Below are 21,146 nucleotides of genomic sequence, written 5' to 3'. Positions count from 1 at the left end.
CCACGAAGCCCATGGGAAAATCCTGCCCATGCTCTCCAACTACTGGGTTGATGTCCGGCAGGGGAACTCGCTTCTGATGGGTGCAGGTGCTACATCTCCCCCAACTTCCATCTTAAAGAGTAGGTGGGGCTTTTTACCCTGGGTTGTAGTCTCCTTTGGAAGAAGGTTATTTTGAAGATAAAAACTATGAAGCAGGCAAGAGGAGGCCACTTCAACTATTCATCTTTCATAAGTGGCTCAAGAATCTCATGTGAGATGTGAGTTAGGTCTTGTCCTGAAGCAGAATATGATGGATGGGTATTGCATGACTTACATTCTTAAAAAAATGTACCTTTAGATCTCAGTGTTCAATGTGATCTGATCATTTAAATTACACAGGAAGTTAATGTTAAACCATTCGATCAAATCTGTTTAAAAGGAAGATTTTCTTAGTGAATAAACAAACTCAATTAAGCATTTTAATAATCTGTTCCTCTTTGTTACAACTAGGCATTTATAAATGTCTCAGTTGGTAATACTTTTCTGTATGGTGGGTTTAAGATAGACTGACAGACAGACCATGGAACAAGGAATTCTCCTGGTTTTGGCCAACATTATCCCCAATTACTGTAAGCAAAAACAGATTATCTGGTCATTTATTTTTACTCGTTTATGGGATGTGGGCGTCAGTGGCTAGGCCAGCATTCATTGCTCATCCCTAACTGTCCTTGTTTGGAGTGCATTTTAAGAGTCAATCACATTGTTGTGGGTCTGGAGTCACATGTAGGCCAGACCAGGTATGGGTTGCAGATTTCCTTCCCTAATGGACACTAGTGACCCATATGGGATTTTACGACAATCGGCAATGGTTTCATGGTTGTCATCAAACTTTCAATTCCAGTTTTTTTATTGAATTCAAATTCCACCATCTGCCGTGATGGGATTTAAACCTGGGTCCCCAGAGAATGACCCTGGGTCTCTGGGTCTCTTGTTATTTGTGGGGTCTCACAATGGCTGCATTATTTGATGCTGCATAACAGAGCTGTTCGTTGTTAAGATCATTCCAAGAGAATTGATAAGCTCCAGAATAAATGCAAAGTATTTTTTTAATATCCTGGAGCAGAATGATGTCTAATATGGATATAGTGTCCATTCTACAGTTATATCTTTTTTATAGTTCTCATTTGAGTATAAGTAAGTTGCTCTTTTTTTTGAATTTACAGACAATCAAAAACCTCAGGACAGCAGAGTTTAAACCTTATGTGATCTTTGTCAAGCCATTTCTTCAAGAACCAAAGGCAAACACATCGACAGCTGAAGTATCAGGAAATAATAATGTTAAAGAATTAGAAGTAAGTCCAATCAGTTCAAAGCAGCATTTAAAGGTATTCTTGTTGAGAATTTCACTTTAAACTTCACATGCACAGACAGAAAAGAGGATGGGAGAAGAAAGAAGCAAGAAAATTATCCTTTATTTTGGTTCCATCAAAGTCAAGTATGCAGCGTTTTACTGTAAACACCAGAGTACAAGTTTGCTGCTGGCTGTAGCAATGTTTGTAAATCACTTGAAAAGCATGTACTTCATATAAAAGTGCCATTGCAAGATTCAACTAGTATAATCTCCAGTAGTATTCATGCAGATTTCAAACCCATATTAAAGCAGTATACTTCATCATGTACAAATGATTCACTATCCTTTGTGGCTACAACAATATACTAGTGTTGCTAACAATGAGGATGAGTTTCTGAACATGAGGTAACTAAGTTAACAGAAACATCCGTAATATGGCAAGAATGCTGAAATATTATTTAATGGTAGCAGTATTCCTGAAAGTTCCCCTGGTAGCCTAATGGGTGAGCCACTACCTCGAGTAGCACTAAGCCATGCAGGAGTGAAAATGTGTGGTAGCATATCACTTGTCCATTATGCATATCGCTTGGCTTTCATTAAGAGGGAGGAGCAGAAAATTGAGATGGTGGGGTGTGGAAGCCTCTCTGACTTTAATGTTCCATATTTCAAGATCTGAATTATGCCATACATTCCAACAATGATCTAAAAAGACAGTCAAATGATATCAAAACCATTGCGCCACTTTGGCAATTTATGATTTTTATATTCACATCAAACAAATTATGGGCTGGATTTCACTCCCATTGGCAAATATACAGCACAGCCTTTTATTAAGTTTGCACTTTCCCATGTTGACCTCCTGTGGGGTTTTCAGCTGGAACTTATGGTAAATTAGAAGCCAAAAAGCACTGGAGATCTGCAAACTATGAGATTGGGGCAAGCGGCTGTGTATCTTCTTCATCAAATAGGCTGAAGAATCATTAATGAGCAGCGAAGAATTTGAGACAAGTACCACCAATTGGGATATTGAATTCAATGTCCAATCAGGTAGAGAAGATGAAATGAGAGAGGGAAAGAAAGATTGGATGAAGAGAAAGAATGCAAAAACAATGTAAAAGTAAAAAATGTATTTACATTTTATTTTTCTTAAATCTCTAGCAATTAAAATGTGACTAAATGGGACTCCACACTTTTTAGGAGTTAATTTTAATTGACAATAAAAATCAAATCTCTCCAGCTCTGCTTATGTATGGTCCTGACTACACATTGTGTCACTGTAGTTTTAATTAAGGAATATTGCTCTTTATAATAGCCAAATGTTATACTTTAACCCTTATAAGCCTCTAAGTCTATCTGGGAGATCTTGCCCTTGACTGGAGCATTCCAGTCAGGAGGTTCACCGCCAAAGTAGGGGCCAGCATAACTGAGCTGCAATCCTCCTGTGTGACTTGTAACGTATAAGCTCTGCACACGTCTCTCTGGAAGGAATCCTGCAAGACAAAAAGAAAAATCATTCAAATCACGATGAGATGTTGAATGGGTCCTTACACTACAATAGACAGGCCTCATTTATTCTGGCAAGCTTAGTCTGTATCTATGATATTAGTACAGCAACTTCACGCTGTTTAATATATTTGAATGGGGAGGCAGAGGCCAAGGTGCCCTTTTTTGAGAAGGATTTGGAGGAACACCACACCTCAGACAATAATTTCCAGATTGCCACATTTAACAGCATATGGATGGTCAGCAGAAGCCACTGTCTAATTTCTGCAGAAATAAGGGTGGTTGCTGTTAGTCTCACTGTTATTTCAATAACAAAGCCTGGCCCACAATAATTGTCTGTGGTTTAAGTCATTTGTATTTTGTGAAAGGATTTCCATTTCCAATGGGATTTCCTATCTTTTTTTTTTGTTCAGTCTGTGTATTAACATGGTATTGGTCTTACAGTGAAAATTCTGCTCTCCAATTGCAGGAAGACAAATACCAGGAAATGTTTCAGTCAGCAACTTATATTGAACAGCACTATGGTCATCTCATCGATAAAGTCCTGGTGAAAGGCGACCTTCAGACTGCATGCAGTGAATTGAAAACAATTCTGGAGAGTATAGACAGGGACTCATTCTGGGTACCAGCTAACTGGGTCCGTTCGTAGCTGAACCAACCAATGTGAGCAACATAATATGGCACCACCTTCTGATCTTCAAACAAATACAAATGAGTGGTTTGAGCTAAATTCCATCGCCGAAGTTGGTGAAATCTTATGCACGTGAAAAGCAAATGTATGACTGCAGTGGACTCCACCCAAGTGCAGAAAATTGAATTTCTGCATTCTTTTGCTTATTGGGATATATGCTATAAAGAAATCTATATAAACAACATAAACAATGAATAAAAATGAATTTATCTGGAAAAATAATAGTTCTTAGGATAATTCTGAGGATTAATTATAGAATTTCAAGCTCAATATTAACATTTGGGTCATTGAATGGGGTGGTGGGGAGTATTTCCTCTCTGTGCCTGGAGTAGCAAAGCATATTCTTCGAGGAGGTCTTTGTGATCTTACTACATCCAGCACCCAGAGGAACTCTTCCTCCAGCTGAGTCCTACCAAGTAAGTAAATGATGAAGCGATCAATCTTTACAAAAGGAAACAATTGAGCTCTAAGAAAATAATTCTTATCTTTATAATATACATAAAGTACCATGGAAATGAAGGAAATGCAGCTAGTCAAAGACCATAGAGCGGATTTTATGAACTTGCACTCCCAGCGAGTAAGGTGCCCTGTCAGGCATGTGCATTCATAAAATCAGCTTATGAGTACTTACAAAGAGGATGTACGTAAAGCATTAAATTGGTTGAAGGACACACAGGCGCAATTTATCAAACGGCCATTATGCATGTTGGCAATTAGCTTTTGTTAAGAAGAATGTTTGTGACAACCAAGTAATTTTTAGAAGATTAAATATTTTTAAAATTCAGTGGATCCCCTGTTTTTAACCAAATCCTGTTTCTAAAAGAGTTGCCTGTATTTGGTAGTTACCTCTAAAGCTAGAATAACCAGATAACCAGGCTCTAATTCTGTGACAGCAATGTTTTCACAAAAATTTAAATTGCAATATTTTAAAGCAGATATTTTGTAACAAGGGGTTGCTAAAAGTTATGACATTCATAAAATACTTTCTATGGAAAGCAGAACTTTCTATGACCACAGTCAATGGTGAACTTGGCAGTGAGGGAAGACATTGCTAAAAGCATTCATTGTGACGAGCATTTCATCCATAGATTACAAGCTATTTCCTTTTTAAGAGGATCTGAAAAGAGATGAGAGACGACTGTCAAAAATGGTGGAAGACTAAAGACGGAATCATCCGGTCCCATCGGCGGCAGGCGTCATGGCGGAGGTGGGGGTGGTGGGAGTGGTGAAACAATTCAGCGTGAGGGGCAGAAACCAGTTTCACTCCGGTATGGGAGCACAGCGGGATTATCTGATGGTGGAACACTAAATCCCACTGGAGGCCGGCATGAACCCAATTTGCATCCCACTAATGGGAAACGTCCCCCCATGCCAGATTTACCAATACGCCGGCGGGAAAACATGCCGGCTCAGAACACTTCTGGACAAGAGTGACACGCAGAAGTTGGGACTTACCGCTGGGTCTTTCTCAGATCCGAGGAGCAGAAGATTTGGAGCTCTCCAACGACCAGACACTGGAGAACACACGCATCGCACGCTGGGTGGATTCTCACGGGCATGGCTCCGCCATGAAGCAGCTCTCAGAAAGCGGAAGGTCTCCGTTGACGCTTCGGGTCTGCTTCGGAACATCACAATCTTGGCCTTGAGTTGCTATGGATGATCGGCAAGGTGGGGGAGAGGAAGGTCTAGCAACCTAGCCATGAGTGGGAGAGGAAGGTGAACAAGGGTGGGGGGGCGGGGGGGGGGGGTGGTGGTGCAAGAGGAAAGTCTAGGTGCGGCAGGGAAAGGAAGGTGTTCTGGTGGGGTGAGGGGGTGGGAAGGGTGAGGTTGGGAGGGGTGGGAACAAGGGTGTTGGTCAGGGGTGAGGTTGGGAGAGGGGAGGAGGAAGTACAGGAGGAGGAGGGTGTAATGGGACAGAATGCAGCAAGTGGAGAGATAAGTATAAGGGGGAAGGAAGGTATAAGGGAGGGAGTTCAGTTGGGGGGAAAGGTGTCTGGGGTGGAGGATGGAAAAAGGGTGAAGGAGGGAATAGGGGTGGAGGAGGGAGTAAGGGGGAGGGATGTCCAGGTGAACGTGCAAGGGAGGTGCCTGTGGAGTTAATGACTGCCTCCTGGGGAGAGAACTGAGGGTGGGTGTGTTAGGAGGGAATGGTGTGTATGATGGGGTAGAGGGAGCCGGTATGGTGGGAGAGTGAGGGTGCATCTGTAAAGGTAGAAGGGACGGTGAGGGTGGTTGGTGGGGATTTGGAGGCAGACACGGACCCTGGGGGTAGGAAGGAGGAGGTCGGGGAGGTCAACGTGGATGGGGTGGGATTCTCAGGAAGGTAGGGAATGTGCAAGTTCACCTGGACATCCGGGGAAAACAAGGGATCTGGTTGGCAGGTGACAGCGGGGATTTGGAAGGTAACGCCTGGGGGTCAACAGTGATGGAGGAAAGAACATGGGTAATTGGGGGAGGGGACAAGGTGGGAGAGCTAACAATATACTTGACCATTGTTGTATTGAAAATGAGCGAAATCTCGTGTTGGACGGGCACAGGTGTGGCATGGGAGTGCAGTCAGTGGGTGGGCGGTGATGCAGGTCGGCTCAGAGGGACAACTGAAAGAGAACCCCAGCAGGCAGCATTGAAAACGTTCAGGAGAGTGAGATGAAGAGTGTGTATGGGAGAGTGCTTGCACGAGGCGCCGAAAGGTCCTGCCACATATACTACTCCCTCCAGAAGCACTCGTGGTCCGGCTGCATGCAGCTGATCTGCTAGTGGTGGGGTTGGGGGGGGGGGGGGGTGGCAGGCGGGTGGGCAGGGGGTTGTGCAGGGGGTCGAATGCAGTGGGAGGACTCGCAGAACCTGTCAATGAAGCTGAAAGGCAACATTACACATTACTCAGTGAAAGTGAATATAGTTTCAGATCATCAAGTGACAAAATGTGTTCACCCGTGCAAACACTTGTGATCAGAATTTCTTAATTTTTCCAGGCTTACCACGTTTCCTAGGTGCTGCCCTGACATCCGCAGTAGGGGTTGAGATAGCATGTGCAATGGTTGGCCCTATTGCCTCTGATGATTTTGGCGTGCATCCTCTGGAAAGCTAAGGCCTTGGGGGTCCTGGCTTGCTTTGGCTGTCCTCCTGTGGGCCAGCTGCTCCCTCTGAGGTGACAGAGGACGAGGTTGAGGGGATCACAGGCAAAGGGGACTTGGATGGAGCAGACTGCCTCTGAGATTCCTGAGTGGATTGCCCAGAGTGTCAACCTGCTGCTCCTCCTCCCTTCGGGTGCGTGAGGGTCCCAGCCTGACTCATCGAGGGGTTGGAACACCTGGAGGGACGTTTGACTCTCGCATTGCCACTGCAGGAACTCACCCGTGGCTACCGCAATGGAGTGCAGGCCTACGTTCATCTCTGCATTCTGCTGGACCAGGGTCTCCATGGCTGACCTCACCATGCCACAGGCACGGTTCAGGCACTCACCAGTCAGCAAGATGGCATGCTGCTCAAAGTGAGCAAGGGGCTTAATGTGGGCCACAGTACCCATGGTCGGGACCTCTCCCTGCTGTTGTGAGCCAGCTTTTCCTGCATGAAAACAGATGACGAGAGTGTGAGCAGGACGCATGGCACTGAGTGGAATGTTTTGCGTGGTGAGCGGCGCTATGGACAGGATGAGGATGCGAGCTCAAGAGGATATGAGCCTGATGGAGGTTTGAGGGTGTGTGTGAGAGTTAGTGGTGTTGTCCCTTGAAGTGTGAGATCCCTGTGGATGTGCGATGGGTTTGTGGGTGTGTGAGTTGAGAGTGATGAGATGGTCGAAAGGATGAGATCGTTCATCCTCTTCCTGCACTGAATGGCTGACTTCCTCTGTGCCCTGGTGGCACTGGCTGCTGCTGCCACTGACTCCCAGGCCGGATTGGTGACTCTAGTGGACCTTCTGTGGCCAGAGCGGCAGTAGAGGACATTGGGGCGGCCTTCCACTGTGCCCAGCAGGTGCCCCAGAGAGGCATCACTAAATCTGAGGGCTGCCACCTCCTTTGATTTCGGGGCCGTCTGTCACCTGGAGCAGTCCTGGTCTGAAGACATGAAGTGGGCTGCGCTCTGGTGTGCTTTAAATATGGCGCCCGGAGTGAGGAAGCACTGAGGTCACAGCTTGGCGGTTAAATCCCGGCAGCAATCCGGCTGTTTCCTGTGAATGTATTATTGGTGAGGCGGGATGGTACAGCATTAAAACCCGTCACTGCGGCCGGCGGGTAGAACATCCTTTTTCATGTCCGCTACTGCACTTAGTGCAAATCTGGGACCATTCGCCTTAATTGTCAGCTGATGTTGTAATTTTCAGCATATACTTCACCCCGTTTCCCAATCTGTAAAAAAGCAAATGTCAAAACTGTCACTTTGTTTTTGAAAACTCTGCTGTTACTGACTGATGCCAGCTATTAATGAACATTCATGGAAAGGTGCAGCAGTTTTCCCTGGGAGAAATAAAAACAACCTGGTAGCAATTAACACACCCATAGAATTGGGGTTAATTCAACTAAATATTTGTATAGTGAATGTTACGTTGACTGGATGCAATGTCAGTGTTGAGACAGACTGCCCAAGACCGTGAGCTCCCTCGAAATTAAGCACTCTTCCCCCTCCCCATCCAGCCGCCAGCCAGCTTTTCAACAGTCAACTAGTCTGCAGCGGTTCAAGAAGGCAGCTTGCCACAACCTTCTCAAGGGCAACCAGGGATGGGCAATAAATGTTGGCCTAGCCAACAAAGCCCACATCCCGTGAATGAATATAAAAAGTCATCAGCGTTTTGATCAGTTGAACATCATTCCATCCATAGGCAGTAAATTGCTTAAAACCATTGCTGCGCTGTTCAACTGTCCGCCCCTGTGGAAAATCAGAAATGTCAGACTTTAGTTATTTGAATATATTATAAGTATGGAAAAGACTATATAACTAGCACCAAGAAATTAATGCCGATGTATTTTCACCACAAACTACACATGTAGAGAAGCATATCATTTTCAGTTGTAGTTGAGTCTTTCTTTCTGATTACCTGCCTAACAGTAAATAGTTCTGTTTGAACGGTTCTAAATCTACAAAATCAGTCCTTTAAAATCCTGAGCTGAACAAACCATAAAACAAGCACAGTCAATGAACAGCTCTTAATTTTTTTTTTAATTCCAGAATTTGCCACTAAATAAAGTTGGATTAACATCCTTAGCTATTATTGGGCCCATTAATGGTGGATAATTATCGTAAGAAAATCAAAATGAGCATTATTATAGGTGAGTCCTGGTTTAGCCAGATTGCGGGTTTTATTGCTCCTCACCCCAAATTCTAGGCATAGATCATCACTGAAAATGATTAAGATGAACATGCTCAATTATACAAGATGATACCTCTGTGATCATCATAGTAGGAAGTGATTCCAAGGTTAGAACCCTAATCCTCTGATTGAGATCTTGTATAAAAGGACAGAAACTTTTCATCTCTTCACCAATATGTTACATTTAATCTCTGTGGAAAATTAACTTTCATAAAGATATCATTAAAAATAAATCCATTCTGGTGCAAGTTAAATAAATGGCAAATTCTTACACAGCACAATTTTGAAAGGCAGTTTTAATATTTGACACAACTCTGATTTCCTATTGCTACAGCAACACTGGTCTTAATAAAGATGTCACATACTTAAGCAAACATGACTAATTTGTCTGTGCTTTTAGTACATGAACAATGTGGAATTCAAAGTATCATCAATTAATTTCTATTGCTTTCTATCTTTTATATATATTTTTTATCATATGTTGCAAGAAAAGGTTGTAGGATTGGAGGTGGGTACAGAGCAAAGGAGGAGTTTCAACTTCTGCATCTTCCATAAAGGAACTTAACACAAGGTTGTGAATGTTTAACCTGAATCTTTGGTACCCTGGAGCCAAAGTAGGTCAGTGGGCACAAGCACTGGAGGTGCAGTTTAAGATAGATGCAGCAGATCTTTAGGTGACCTGAAGTTTATAGAGAGTGGAGCATTGGACTAGTCAAGTTTGATGGTAATAAACACACACATGAAGGTTTTGGTTGTAGATTCAAACTTTTCTTTCATCTAAAAGTTTAATACAGAATAAATATTTGGACAATCTGTTATGTCTTTTAAAAGACAGGAATCACCATCAATACTTGGTCACCATTATAAACTGCTTCAAACTGGAATTCATCCCACAGGTCTAAAAATATATAAACTTGTGTTTTCACATTAGATTAATAATAAATTCTTTGTCTCTGTGATGTCACAATAAATGTGTCATCATAAATGCATCATTGTTTAAAGTTTAACCAATTTTCAAATGCATTAAAAATTGATGTGTTTATAAATGTTATGGAAATTTCAAAACATGAAAGGCTCACAACAGTTCACAATTTTTAGACCATGGGATCTTCTTCACTCAAGGGTTATTTCTCCTGGTGTACAATGGAAAACTGTTAATATTTAAAATGCAATATCTGTAAATTTTCCAAGTGTAAGCATTTTAAGAAAGAAAGACTTTCATTTATACAGCTCCTTTCATGATATCAGGACATATCAAAAACTTTACCCAATTCAGTACTTGTTGCAGTGCAGTCACTGTTGAAATGCAAGAAACATGGCAGTGCACAACAAACTCACTCAAATTGCAAAAAAAAAAACAAATTATCTGAGGCTTGGACGCTGAGAAAATTCCCCCGTTCTTCTTCGAATAATTCCATGGAATCTTTAATGTCCATCTGAGAAGGCAGATGGGGCTTCCAGTTTAAATGCCTCATCCAAAAAACACATCCTCCAACTGGGCAGCTGCTGCCTCAGTACAGCAATGTGTGTTCGGCTCTACAGTAACACTTGAACCACAACCTTCTGCTTCACACGGGAGAGTGCTGGCAGTGAGCCAATTATAAATGTAATATAAATGCAATGTAAATTCTTTCTTACTTGCGCTGAGATTTTTTGCCACATGTGGCACTCCAGTCATGCCTGGTGCCCTATTCCACAGCAACCCTGTAAGCTTGTTTATAAGTTCTGCATCTTACTCGATCTTCTTTCTCTGACTTGCCGCTTTTCTCCTCTCCATCTGTGGACCTCTGACTTATATTCCAGTACATTTCTTAGAGTTCTTGTGAGCAAATTTCTCATCCCCAATTATCTAAACAGTGTTCACCCATGGGTTAGTAAATAACTCATTCTCAGACCACGATTGCAATGTGGCATTCCTTATCTGATCTTGCCATTTTATCGGTGTTAGTCTTCTTAACCATTGAGAACATAAGAACATTAGCAATATTATTTTGTAAGACTGCTTTTAGAACATTGCAATAAACATAGTGTATGAAATGGGATTTCTGGTATAGTAGAATAATAATGGGAAAATAATACCATATGTCTCTACTGTTCGGATTAATTATCCTAATAGAATTTGACATTATATACGATTATGGATGGTTCAGAGATAAAAGTCTATAATTTAATTAAGTGATTCAGAACATATATAATCAAAATGAATATCAAGATTGAGATTAAATTATAACATTTTACTAAATTCTTATGAATTGTTTTTTAAAAAGTACAAAGACAATATGGCAAGTGTTGATAATCTACCCCATAAAGAAGGTTAACCAAGAAAGTTATCAATAATAAGCGGGCTAACGCAAATCAGGTTAACACGTCTTTATGACTTCCTTTTATTTACTATTTTACTGCAAGTGCTAAACTATTTTAAAAGGGTTATCATGTCCATTAAAATAGCCAAAAAGATGTCAGACAAACGCAGTAAGTGCTTCTTGGTGAAAGTTACTGAGTATCATTTCTAAGCTATTGTTAATGTTATAAAAACTCTCAAGTAAATGGTCCACTTTTGAACTTTCCATTGAGCCTTTACTGATTTTACTAGAGGATAAACAGAAAGATTTGCATGTTGCTTGTGTCATTACTGATGCACTAACCATTAGTCCCCGCAGACAAACTAACTCAACTTCAACGACCTTTTCTGTTAACTAATTTATTTCTTCCCTCCTTTTAAACTTACAGTGAATTAGTCATTACAATGAGATATGTCAGTGCTCTGGAGTACATTTCTAACTCATCTTAAAACATTCTAGGTACCATTTATAACATAGAAATATGTGGAATTTTGCAACTCAAAAGGTGGCCATTGGGGTCAAGGAGTTTATGCTGGTGGTAATGCTCTACAGGGGCCTCCTTCCACCTTAGGTGCAGAGTAAAGCTCCTTCTCTACTCTTCCAAATATGTGCCTTAATCATCACCTCAGTAGAACACCTTTAGTGATTGTTCCATTTCCATCATGTGCAAGTTCCCCTCCACACCTACTAGGAACTATGTTGCCGTTCCTTCACTGCCGCTGGACCAAAATCCTGGATCCTAACAGCACTGGGGTGCACCTACACCCCATGGACTGCAACGGTTGAAGAGATGGCTCACCACCAATTTCTCAAGGTCACATGGGGATGGGAAACGAATGCCGGCCTGGCCAGTGATGTCCACATCCCATGAAAGAAGATCTTTAAAAAGGTGTAGGTGTCAGCTGTCAGTAGGTAACACTCTTACTTTTGGGTGACAAGGTTGTGAGTTCAAATCTCACTCTAGAACTTGAGCACAAAGCTGATATTCCCAGTGCATTACTGAGGGAATATTGCACTGTTGAAGGTGCTGCTTTTGGGTGACTTATGAAACCAAGGCTCCATCTGTTCTTTCAGCTGGGTATAAAAGGTCCCATTGCACTATTTCAAAGAAGAGCAGGGGTGTTATCCCCATTGTTCTGGTTAATATTTATCTCTCAATCAACACAAAACCAGGCTACCTAGTCATTATCACATCGCTGTTGTGATCAAATTGGCAGATGTGTTTTTTTACAACAGTGACTATACTTCAATGAAAGTAATTCAGTGGTGGTAAGGCATTTTGGGTTGTCATGTGGTCATAAACGCAAGCTTTTCTTCCTTCTACTGATCCTGGAGTAAACCAATTGTTTTATTTGCAAACTATAGGCAGTTTTTCTGTGGTTAACTTGTCACTAAGAACTGGGTTGACAATGCTCAAATCTATTTCATATTATTGGAACTATCATATTAAAGTGAGCTTCCCTGTGAAGAATGAGTGGTCTGACATCGTACTGAGATTGGGATTTTTAACTCCTCCTCCCTACTATTATTGTTTTATTTTAAAGGACAATAAAAACTGACCAAAGGTTGATGGAAACTCCCTCAACCAACAGGGAAATGCTGGGAAATTCATCACAGAGGTTGGATTAGTCACATACAGCACATTTTTCACATGAGATGTTCATTCACAACTGAAACACAGAAGTACACAAACATGATGCATTACTACTAATCCAGGAGAATGGGCAAACTAACAATATATCCCGTGGTAAAAAAGAACCAGTTTTTCTTTAAGTACAGTCCGTTCGAAGGATAATAATTTGAAATGAGCTGAACAAAATTAAATAGATCCAGATTATTCTAATTGAGTTTGAATCAGAGATCAAATCTAGTGCTCAATTTGCACAAATAATTTTTTGTAAAGTGGTGAGTGGTTCACGTATAATCTTCTGCATATATATTCTGTCACCAACATTTATACATAAGTGGGAGGTTTTTATTGCATAGGACAATCTGGTGTTGGGATGAAGATTTCAATATGGTCCAACCCAGGACAGCAAATACAATTCCCATTTACTCTACATAATGTGTGCAAGCAAATATATTCATGATTTTTTTATCAAGATAAATGATCTGGGGTTGGGGTTATAAGCTCTCTGGGTAAATATGACTAATTACTATAGTCAGTTGTCGAAATAAACGAGATATTTCATCAGTGGTCACGTGCCAAGGGAACCAAACCACACGCAGATAAAGCACTGCAGTAAAATATGCAGCACTAAAGAACTAGAATTTTTGATTAAATTATGAAAGCTCTCACAGTTAGCATAACATCAGCGTGATATCACAGGGTTAATTAACTATGGTTGTTCAAAAGTTCTACAGCAAACGCTTGTAATCAGTAGACCATTCAGAAAGTGTCAGTTCAAGAGTTCTTATATTAGTATTAGTAATCAATCAATCGCAAGCACTCAAGGCAAAAGTAACTCATTAGAGTAAACCCTGCAATGCACCATCTAATGTTCCATTTATTATAGAGATATCTGTTTTCAAGGCAACATTGAAATGTATCCCATTACATAGGGCAACAAATGATATCTGCTATGTATATCTAGTCAACAAGATATCACCTACACTATTGACCAAAGTTAGAGTTACCCCAGTTAGTGTATAAATAGTGTTTTGCAGAGGTTAATATAATAAGCATTTGCAAAAGCCCACAGTCCACAACAGTCACAGGTGCAAATGAACTATGACAATATTTCCCATGATACAAAGAATGACTGGAAACTGCAGCCATGGGGAGATATCCTATTTATTACATAGATGTATTTTTCAATTAAGTGTGGAACATTGCATCTCCCCTGTTGTTTTCCAGTAGCTGCTGTATCTTCAATGCAGTCAGTGAATTACCTTTAATAATAGAGATCATTATTAATCAATTTGATTCAATGAGTGTTTTATCACAGATGGCGAAGTGCAAATGATTGAATTGGGACTGTACATTTGGCTTGAATCAAAGCCAAACACCTTTGTTCTTAACTATAATCTGCACAATGATTTTTACACTGAACAATATTTTAAAAAGTGGCATGTTTTTAAAACAAAAGTGCATAATAGTTTTTGGTTTTGTTTTTGTTTTCATAAGTATTGTTAGGTAACTCATGCACAAATATGTAACGGAAACTCCTTTATTTGAATGTTCTTCACAAAAATACTAAGTATTGGTAATCAAATTCCATTTCCTGTCCATAATCTGTTTCGCTTTGTTATTTGCATAAAGGTTTCCTATTATGATTGGCAACAATTGAGATCCGATTGTTTCTGGGAAAGATGAATTGATTCCCTTATCAAATTATTTGTATAACTACATGGCACATGATAGGGCTCCAGGTTTATATTTCATTGTTCACAATTGGCTATTCTGTTGCTCAGGGATCGTTATGGAGCAATCTCTTTTTCATTTAACTCATACACACACCAACAAGTTTGCCATGATGAAATTTACCAATGACTTCCTGTGGCTTTCTGTCCCTTTTGACCAGGTTGACCACTCCCTTGCTTTTCCCCTCCATGGTCTACTCCTATCAGTGCTACTCCACTCCAATCGACATAGTTTAATTATACAGCCTCGTGACCAAATTTCCAAATCAGATGCCAATGCAAATTAATTAACTAATTAATTATTAAACAAACACCTCCTTTGAGAGTGGGTTTCTTTTGAGCAATAATTCCTGTCCGTCACCTTACATACAGAGAGAAAGTTGTCTATGTCAAAGTCACACAGCAGCTCATATTGCAAAATTACAGTAATTAGCACTGAATAGCTAATTTATTAAATATGCAGAGTGTTTGTCACACAGCAACTAATAAACAGAAATGCAACAAAAGACTAAGGTAGAGAAATCAGAAGTCTTCGATGGGCGAGAGGCCATCGGTGAATTAGAATCTTCTCTGCCAGCAACAAACTAAAAGGAGCTCAGATTAATTTAAGTCATCACAACAGTTAGATAAATGGAATGCCAAAGACCTGAGAGAATGCTAGTGGGACCCTGATGAAAGATATACTCTAACCATCTTCTAGGCATATCCTAAAATTACAACGTTATTCACAAAATGCACTGAGGAATTGGAAATAAATCACCCAGTGCACTATTCAAGGTCATTGCTTATCAGAACTCTATATGTGTGGCAAATATACCCTAATATGGGAAAATTCTAGGGTTTATCCTCTCCATTCTCCAATACAGTCACCAAATGGGGTAAGTAAATATAAATATTCTGCACAGTAATGTGTTAGTGACTTTTCCACCCATCACCAGTTAATACAGTAAATATGTACATAAATGTTTAAAATTGCAAATAACTCATTGCTGTGTATCTAATGCCAAATCACTTTTCAAATGATATGTAGCAATAATATAAGACAAAAGACTCATTTTGCATTATTTGATGACGCACTGCACATCAAATGAATGCATTATTGCAGTAGCAATTCAAAACAAATATAGTTTCAATATTTTTAATTTTACTGCGAATATATCTGAGCATATTCAAGAACTTACCAATTCTGGTCAGGACATTGCTCATTTTTCAATCATCTGTAAAGACACAATATTTTTCCTCATAAGAAACTCTGGAAATATTTTTAAAATGTAAATCAAGGTCATAAGAAAGCTACATTTCAAAGATGAGATTGATGATTTTTTTGTCAGGCAAGGGATATAGGATAAAGGTGGGTAAGTGGAGCTGAGGTACAGATCAACCATGATCTAATTGAATGGCAGAACAGGCTCAACGTACTTTGGTCCACAACACCACACAGTATCACAGTATATCACAGTATGTTTACAATGCAGAAGGAGGCCATTTCACCCATCAAGTCTGCACTGGCTCTCGAAAAGAGCATTCCACCTAGTCCCACTCCCCTGCCTTATCCCCGTAACCTTGCATATTCTCTCTTTTCAGGTAGCAATCCAATTAAATCCATTTAAATCATTTTTTTGGCCAATAAGCATAACCCAAAGTGAATATAACAAGTTGGTAACAGTAGCCATTCATTCACTATCACAGGAATGTTTAAAACAGGTAGGTTCTCAAAGTAGACACGCTCAAAACACAGAACCTCAAGAGCTCATCTTTACTAGTGAGCATTAAGCTGATGTCAAATCATTAAAAAATAATAGTAGAATCTTGTTCTGTAGGAATGCACAATGTAGAAAGTCCACACGTTTGAAGCTTTCCTTTGAAGAACATGAATAAACCAAGACAACAAGGAAATCTTCTACAACAAAAACAGAATTACCTGGAAAAACTCATCAGGTCTGGCAACTTCTGATTTCAGATGAAGAGCCATACAGACTCGAAGTGTTAACTCTGTCTTCCTCTCCAAGATGCTGTCAGACCTGCTGAGCTTTTGCAGCAATTTTTGTTTTTGTTTTAGATTTCCAGCATCCGCAGTATTTTGTTTGTACAACAAGGAAATCACCAGGCTTTGTATTATTATTATGGTTACTATTACTATTACAGTAATACAAAACCAATATTTTCACACAATATGCAGTCAAACAAAGCAAAATACTTAAAATTGTTTAAATGACACAAGCCTACAGGAATGCTTCTTCTATGTGAAATTTAAGTAGTACATATTTTTAAAGGGTGCAAGTAAGTCAAGGCAAACGTTTCTTTAAACAAAACATTTACCCTACTCCTCACAGAAACAAGATCCGTATCAAATTTGTTCTTATCTACATCACCCAATAGCTTTTGGTGGTAAAGGAGAAGTATATGTATGACTGCGTGTTTATCTATAGGCTCAGATTTTGCTCTCAGCCACAAAGGGAAGACATTTGCTGTTCTCCTCACTGACAGCAGCTCACAGATATTTTACAGGTTGCTTAGCAGAGATTTCCATTAATCCAGGGTCTCTTCCAACATGGCACCCTCAATGAGGGATCTATAGGATCTGTGAAAAAGGCTCTCAGCCAAACAGATCGAAGTGTCCTCACTGAGATATTCTGGGTAAGATTTTAAGTCATTCAAACCGACCTGCATGCACAAAGTTAAAATCAGACCCACAAATACAAACAAGGAACTATAGAACAAGAAATGTAGATTACATTTAAATGATGCCAAGAAAGCAAAATTTAAAACAAATGTATGAAATAAAGATAGGACTAAGGAGGGAGGTAAAAGAGAATCAACACTAATAGTTAAGACAATTAATGTTATTTGTTTTTAAATCTCCCACTTTAATTTTCTTCTGAGGGAATGAGATTTCATTCTTGTAAAACTATGTTTTCATGGGTAAAAAAGTTGTTCATTAGTCATTTTCACTTATGTTATTAAAAACTCATTTACTCATAAATATTCTGGACCTTTAGTGTGGAAATAATTAGTAAGTACCTCAAAAGTTCACAGCATTGCTCTGATTTCAGTGCCGAGTCTATCAGTAAGGACTGCTACTATATGGAGGAGCAAGAGCAACTTCTAGATTTCTGCAGTAAACTGTGCATATACAGATGCCAGAAGTTGCTGTCATATTTACCTTGTAATATAAGTGTGATCACTGATAGTCTCTGCATTATTAATACAGCAAAATCCACACTTTATAGTCCAGGCCCCTTGTCTCAGGATTCCCCTCCAAGTTCTTGATGTAATTCAGTTTAGTCAACTGAACACAGTTCAGCGCTCCTTTGCATTGTTATTGTTATTGTTACATTCATTAAACAAAATGCACAGACTTGAAACTTGCCAAAGACCTATGTCTTTCTATCTTGTCACTCTGCCCCAATTTAAAACTTTACATTTATATAACCCACTGATAAATTGTTTAATCAGGTGATTACATATGCAGCGCAGATGGTTGCGTAGATTCACTCCCATGGTTCAACCATCCTGTAACTTCAAGAGTATTATACTCTTTACTCTGAGCGTACAAACTGAAGCAATAATTTTCACATACAGCTTCTGATTGTTATAAATCAAGGTAATTTGAGAGGGGATCCTGTGTGTTAATTTCAAGTCTTTTAAAACATGTGAGTGAAATAAAAAATTAGTAGATATAGTGCAACAGTGCTTTCTTAGTGATAGAAGACACTACCTTTTGGGTCACAACATCAAAATAGTATCTTCCTCGTCCACTTGCAATATTTTGCAGACGTTTTGCCAAGTTCAAGTTTTCAGATGCAATTTTTCTCAATCTGTAACTTCTTCCTGACCTGTTTAAACTGTTAGAAGATATTTTATCAGATATTACAGGCTTTGAAGTATCAGTAAAATGTGTTTATGTATACTTACTAAAGATATGTGTTCACCAAGTAAATGTAGGCGTTTGTTTAATGGAACCCACGTGGGTATCGGAGCTCCTCCTATTAATTCTATTGTTTGAATGCCAGCTGGAAGACTTTGGTACATGAAAGCACTTTACCTGTATTGCAAACTCAAGCATGCGCTGTCCACAATTTTCCATCAACTAAATGTAGAAAGAAAATTGGCAACCACTTAAGTGCTTGAATTTACAGTAAGTGTTTCTGGCCTGTCAAATGTTTATGCCTGGCTGTTATGTTCCTATTGTTTATTTTACTTATAACCCATCATTAAATTAGAAATAAACAACAATCTTGAAATCCTGGCTGTCTTCAATTTAACCTCTTACAAACTCAATTAAAGAATATTATTAAGGACTTTACTGATTGAGGTAATGATAAAGAAGTGATTCAGAACAAGTGACATACGTTCCACGCCTTATAACATTCCAGCAATCTACATTTGGTGGAGTGTACATTAGTTGGGCCAGTCTGTATATCATCTTCAGATTATCTCTTCTGATTTCTTCTCTCTGCAGCTCTAGCTACAATCATAAGAATAGTTCAAATTAAATGCGGATCAGACAAATTAATATATCTGTTGGATATAAACTTTAATGCAGATTAGTTACAATTAAGTATAATATGCTTCATTCCTCAAACATAGTTCAACCTTCATATGAAAGGTTAAATATGAAAACTAATGTGAATATTAACACAAGCAAAACTAAAGACAAGGAAAGGACATTCAACCCAAAGCACACCATTCTGTTATCTTCATTTACAGATTACATATGGCTGAATATTGAATGTGCCTAATAAAGTTGTTCTCACTGCCCTGCTCATTACTCTTAACATTTATCACCCCTTCAGTGCATAAATCATTTTTAGATATTTGCTTTAAGTTTATTTTACACTCATAAAATTTATATATCCAGCATCGCAACTTCCTGATTTACTTTCATATCAAACTTCTGAATCACCTTTGTCTACGCTCCATAAACTGTGAGGAGGCGGTGACATAGTAGCATTGTCACTAGATTAGTATTCCAGAGACCCAGGATAATACTCTGGGGACCTGAGCTTGAATCTCACCATGGCAGATGGTGAAATTTGAATTCAATAAGAATCTGGAATTAAAAGTCTGATGATGATTGTTGTAAAAACCCCTCTGGTTCACTCATACCCTTTAAGGGAAGAAATCTGCCATCCTTACCTGGCCTGGCCTACATGTTGACTCTTAAAATGCCCTCTGAACAAGGGCAATTAGGGGGTTGAGCAATAAATGCTGGCCTAGCCAGCGACACCCGCATCCCATGAACAAATAAAAAACTCATGTTTTAATGAGCTGGTTGTTCATCTAACCTACAGAGCATATTTCTGACAAACAGGACAGACTCTACCAGCTATACTGTTATCTTACAGCTTCATGGACCAAATAGCATTTTCCCATTCTGTGCATTATAATCTTAATCGACTACATGAATGGACACTTTGGTCCTGACCTTACAAAAATAAAATACTGCAGATACTGGAAATCTGAAAAACAAAACAAAGATGCAAAAAATACTCAGCTGATCAGGCAGAATCAGTGGAGAAAGAAACAGACTTAGTGGGCCTAATCTTGTGCTGGCGTTGGGGTACTGAGCCGCTAACTGGAGAGCTAGCGAGACACCCATATCACCTCTTTTTGAAACGACCCACTGCATCTTGTGCCACTCAGACACCTATCAACCCCACAATGAACCTTGCATCGCAAACCCCACCGCCTCCCCCCACAAACAACCAAGGATCAAGGACCCCGGTAGCAGACATTGCAGGGTGGGGTGGGGGGGAATGGGTGATGGTGGCCACTGCTGATACTGTACCCACCCAAGGCCACGGATTGAGAAGGGATCTAGGCACAGGTGAGTGATATAAAAACTGAAAACTCTGGAAAACCTCAGCAGGTCTGGCAGCATCTGGGGAGAGAGAAATAGAGTTAACGTTTCGAGTCCGTATGAATCACAGGTGAGTGATGGTAGGAAGGGGTTCAGGGGGAGGGTGGGGAAAGGGGTCAGTAGCAAGACCAGGGGCCCCATTCCCCATGCCGGATCCCTCAATCAGGCACTGAATGACTTTGAATGATACCTAGTTTGCTCTTAGGTAATATGGCAGGCAGTGCACTCTCATTTGGAATTGTGCATGCACCTCCTGACTGCCATCTGGAAACTTGGGAGATAGCGTAGAACCTAAAAAGGTGCCACTGCACGACCAATTTCCAAGCCGCTGTAATCAATGTGTGCGATGAATCAAGCATCATATAAATCAGCCTCTGAATTAGCTAAAAAAAAAATCTTTTTATAAAATGCCAGATTGCTTGTAATCTACAGTCTATAACCCATCAGTTAAAATGGCATTTACTTATTGTAACATTGTGGTTTCACTTCCACAGCTGGACAAAAATAAAATCGTTCCACTAATTATACTTTTTTAGACGTGCACATTAAAAGTTCACCTCCATCAGCCGAAGAGTTTTTCCATGTGACTTAATAAAGTCTGTTGCCCTGTTGTCAATCATTTCTTTTGCTGTAAAAATGAAGAATGTAATCAGCCTAATGTTGGAATATTTAAATGGCTCACCCACAAAGCAGCACTGATAAAAATTTGCACATAGTATAAGGTTGGACGGGCAGTGTTCTTAACGAGC

At 39.9% G+C, this 21,146-nt stretch overlaps 1 protein-coding gene across 9 annotated transcripts in view; it reads left to right on the top strand.

Annotated features, from left to right (window-relative positions):
• Positions 1-3,732, top strand: part of mpp3a (membrane palmitoylated protein 3a) — a 95,386-nt gene extending 91,654 nt beyond the window's left edge. For all 9 annotated transcript variants that reach the window (XM_041173481.1, XM_041173480.1, XM_041173486.1 and 6 more), the window contains 2 exons: positions 1,203-1,331; positions 3,303-3,732. In XM_041173481.1, the coding sequence (XP_041029415.1) occupies positions 1,203-1,331; positions 3,303-3,482 (309 nt within the window). In that variant the 3' untranslated portion in view covers positions 3,483-3,732. The remainder of the gene's footprint in view (positions 1-1,202; positions 1,332-3,302) is intronic.
• The last annotated feature ends 17,414 nt before the right edge of the window (positions 3,733-21,146 follow it).

Source organism: Carcharodon carcharias, chromosome 23 (genome assembly GCF_017639515.1).
Source record: "Carcharodon carcharias isolate sCarCar2 chromosome 23, sCarCar2.pri, whole genome shotgun sequence".
NCBI classification, from domain to species: Eukaryota; Metazoa; Chordata; class Chondrichthyes; order Lamniformes; family Lamnidae; genus Carcharodon; species Carcharodon carcharias.
The sequence above is the reverse complement of the archived record's forward strand: the minus strand, read 5'-3'. Positions and strand labels throughout refer to the sequence as shown.